We start from the raw sequence: 2,500 nt of genomic DNA, 5'->3' as shown, positions 1-2,500 counted from the left end.
ATATATATATAATATTTTATATATATATATTAATATATTATAATATATATATTATATATATATATATATACATATATACATATATATCCTTTATATATATTATATATATATATATTTATATTATATGTATATATATATATATAGATAGATATTATATATATATCATATATATATATATATATATATATATATATATATATATGTATATATATATATATAATATCTATATACAAATATATATATATATATACTTGCCTATTTATATATTCTATTCCTTTATGTTGCCCATATCTACTTACAGGATATTTTCATTTCTTTGTTCACTTTTTTCGTTGTATCCCATGATATATGAGGTTACAAGTTTTGTTTGTTCTGCATTACTTCTTAAGAGAGGCTGTTTTGTTTCTTTCCACCGATCACTTTTTTTTTTCTTTTTTTTTTTTCTCAAGACCATACCATGAATTTGTTCTTATTCCGAATATATAAAAGAATGCAATGCGTATAGATAGAAAAGCTGTACATATGTATTTGTTTTATTGGTAAACAATAAAGTCAATACAAGTTCATTCAGTGTCATAAAAAAATAATAATAGCTATCGAACTAAGATCTATCACAAACAACGATTACGTTTTGTCATTAGTATCACTCATCATTTAATATGTCAGCGTACATGCAGTGTCATGGTATTGCTTTATCTTTGTCATTATTAATCATTAACCTTAAATCTATTGCAAGCTATGATAGCGTTTTGTCATATTTTTTACCATTCAGAATGGCTACGTCAGTACTGTGGAGGTTAATTGTATTATATGCATATATATATATATATATATATATATATATATATATATATATATATATATATATATATATATATATATATATATACTTTGAAAAGATACCTTAATACTATCATAATCGATAATGTCACAAGCTAGTATAATACATTTGAATAAACGAAATCAAGGGCAGAAATAGAACGGATGCCACAGGTGTGCCCTGATACGTCATATGGCCACTCAATACTTCGTCATGCTATGGCACCGTCATTCCTGAAATTTCTTCGTGAGAGTAATTATGTTTATAAATTATGTACAACATTGAAAGACAACTATCTTTCTATCTAGCGTGCAAGAGCACATTTTCCTCCATTAGCAGGCAGGTAAAAATATTTGAATTTGTATACGCAGGTATTTTCTTGGAGCTGATTTACTTGCTGACATCTTTTACGACGTCCATGACTTTGTTCGCAAGTAGTTGGGCTGTTTCGTCCGATATCTGATCAGTTGCGTAGGAGATAGAGTACTTGCAACGGCCCCGGAAGGTGAATAACTGGTGGAAATTGTTGTACAGGAATTTGTGAACCGCGGTGTACTGCATGAGGTCGGTCATCTGGACATGTTTACCTGTTCCTGGGATTACCTTGGCGAAGTCTCCGAGGTTGCTGTAGCCGTAATCACGCGTCGCCTCTGGAGTTCCCACGTAAAATTCATAAGGATCGACCTTTGGCATGACCATCCTGCGGACTACTTCCTGCTGTAGGACTCCTCCCGACCTGATCTGAGCTCCGAGGTCCCGATGGAGATCCGCGGTATATTCCCAGAAGCGTTCTCGCGTGTTCTTGGGCGTGTGGGTGACGACGGCCATAGTGCGGGCGTGGAGACCCTGGGCGTGAAGAGGTCGTTGCTCCAAGAACCTTCGAAGATTCGTTGCCAGATTGACGCTGATGTCGTGGTACTCGTCGTCAACGCCTGCGTCACTGACCATCTCCACTATTGCCGTATTGATCGCTGCCTGTATCCCATAGCCGAAGGACACGCCGGCGGCTTTGCATCGCTCGGCGAATGCGTCGTGTGTGTTCTTGTCAATATTGTTGATGATTTGTTTGGTTGCGGGTTTGTCAACACTCGGCCTCGGAAAGGCTTTCAGGAGAGCCGGGACCTTGTTCGCGTTCAGCACTTCGGCCTTCAAGGCCTCGAAGCGGTCGGGGTCCTGCAGAAGCTGCTGCCGAATGGCCTCGTCCTTCGCCGCGATCTCGTCGCCGGACAAGAAGATCCCCAAGGGCTTGTCGTCGATCTGGCGTCCGTCGATAATCGCGTTGAGGATGTTGAGGAAAGCCTGGCACAGCGGGGCGATGGACATGCCATCGCCTATGGCATGATGGGTACAGGTCATGAAGTTGTATTGGTATGGATAGGCCGACTTAAGTTCGGGCATTGGGCATGGCTCGTGGATGTCGGCGGGCACCAAGCGAGCTTTCCAGAGCGACTTGCCCCTCTCGAAGTCTTCGTCCCACATGTCGTCGACCGCGGCGTCTGAATCCGTTCCTCTCTCAAGGACCTGAGAGGTGTTATGGGACGTTTAGAATTGAGAGGAAAAAGTGAAAGAGAAAAAGAAACACAAAAACTAAGAAAATACATTTTCTTAGGACTTAAAGCAACGATAAACATATTTGTATTTATTTAACTATATCTATATAACTTTACTAACCTTAAAGTT

At 38.6% G+C, this 2,500-nt stretch overlaps 1 protein-coding gene across 1 annotated transcript in view; it reads right to left on the bottom strand.

The window, feature by feature from the left end:
- Positions 1 to 521: 521 nt before the first annotated feature.
- LOC122249292 (uncharacterized) overlaps positions 522 to 2,500 on the bottom strand; it is a 4,378-nt gene continuing 2,399 nt past the window's right edge. Inside the window, exons 4-5 of the mRNA XM_043010029.2 lie at positions 2,492 to 2,500; positions 522 to 2,341 (exon numbers count right to left, since the gene is read on the bottom strand). The exon at positions 2,492 to 2,500 is cut by the window's right edge and continues 79 nt beyond it. Coding sequence (XP_042865963.2) covers positions 1,211 to 2,341; positions 2,492 to 2,500 — 1,140 coding nt within the window. The 3' untranslated portion in view covers positions 522 to 1,210. The remainder of the gene's footprint in view (positions 2,342 to 2,491) is intronic.

The sequence above is a fragment of the Penaeus japonicus genome, unplaced genomic scaffold (assembly GCF_977035675.1).
Source record: "Penaeus japonicus unplaced genomic scaffold, GWHDUDI00000001_assembly GWHDUDI00000019, whole genome shotgun sequence".
Taxonomy (NCBI): domain Eukaryota; kingdom Metazoa; phylum Arthropoda; class Malacostraca; order Decapoda; family Penaeidae; genus Penaeus; species Penaeus japonicus.
Note: the sequence above shows the minus strand (reverse complement) of the source record. Positions and strands in the feature narration are given on the sequence as shown.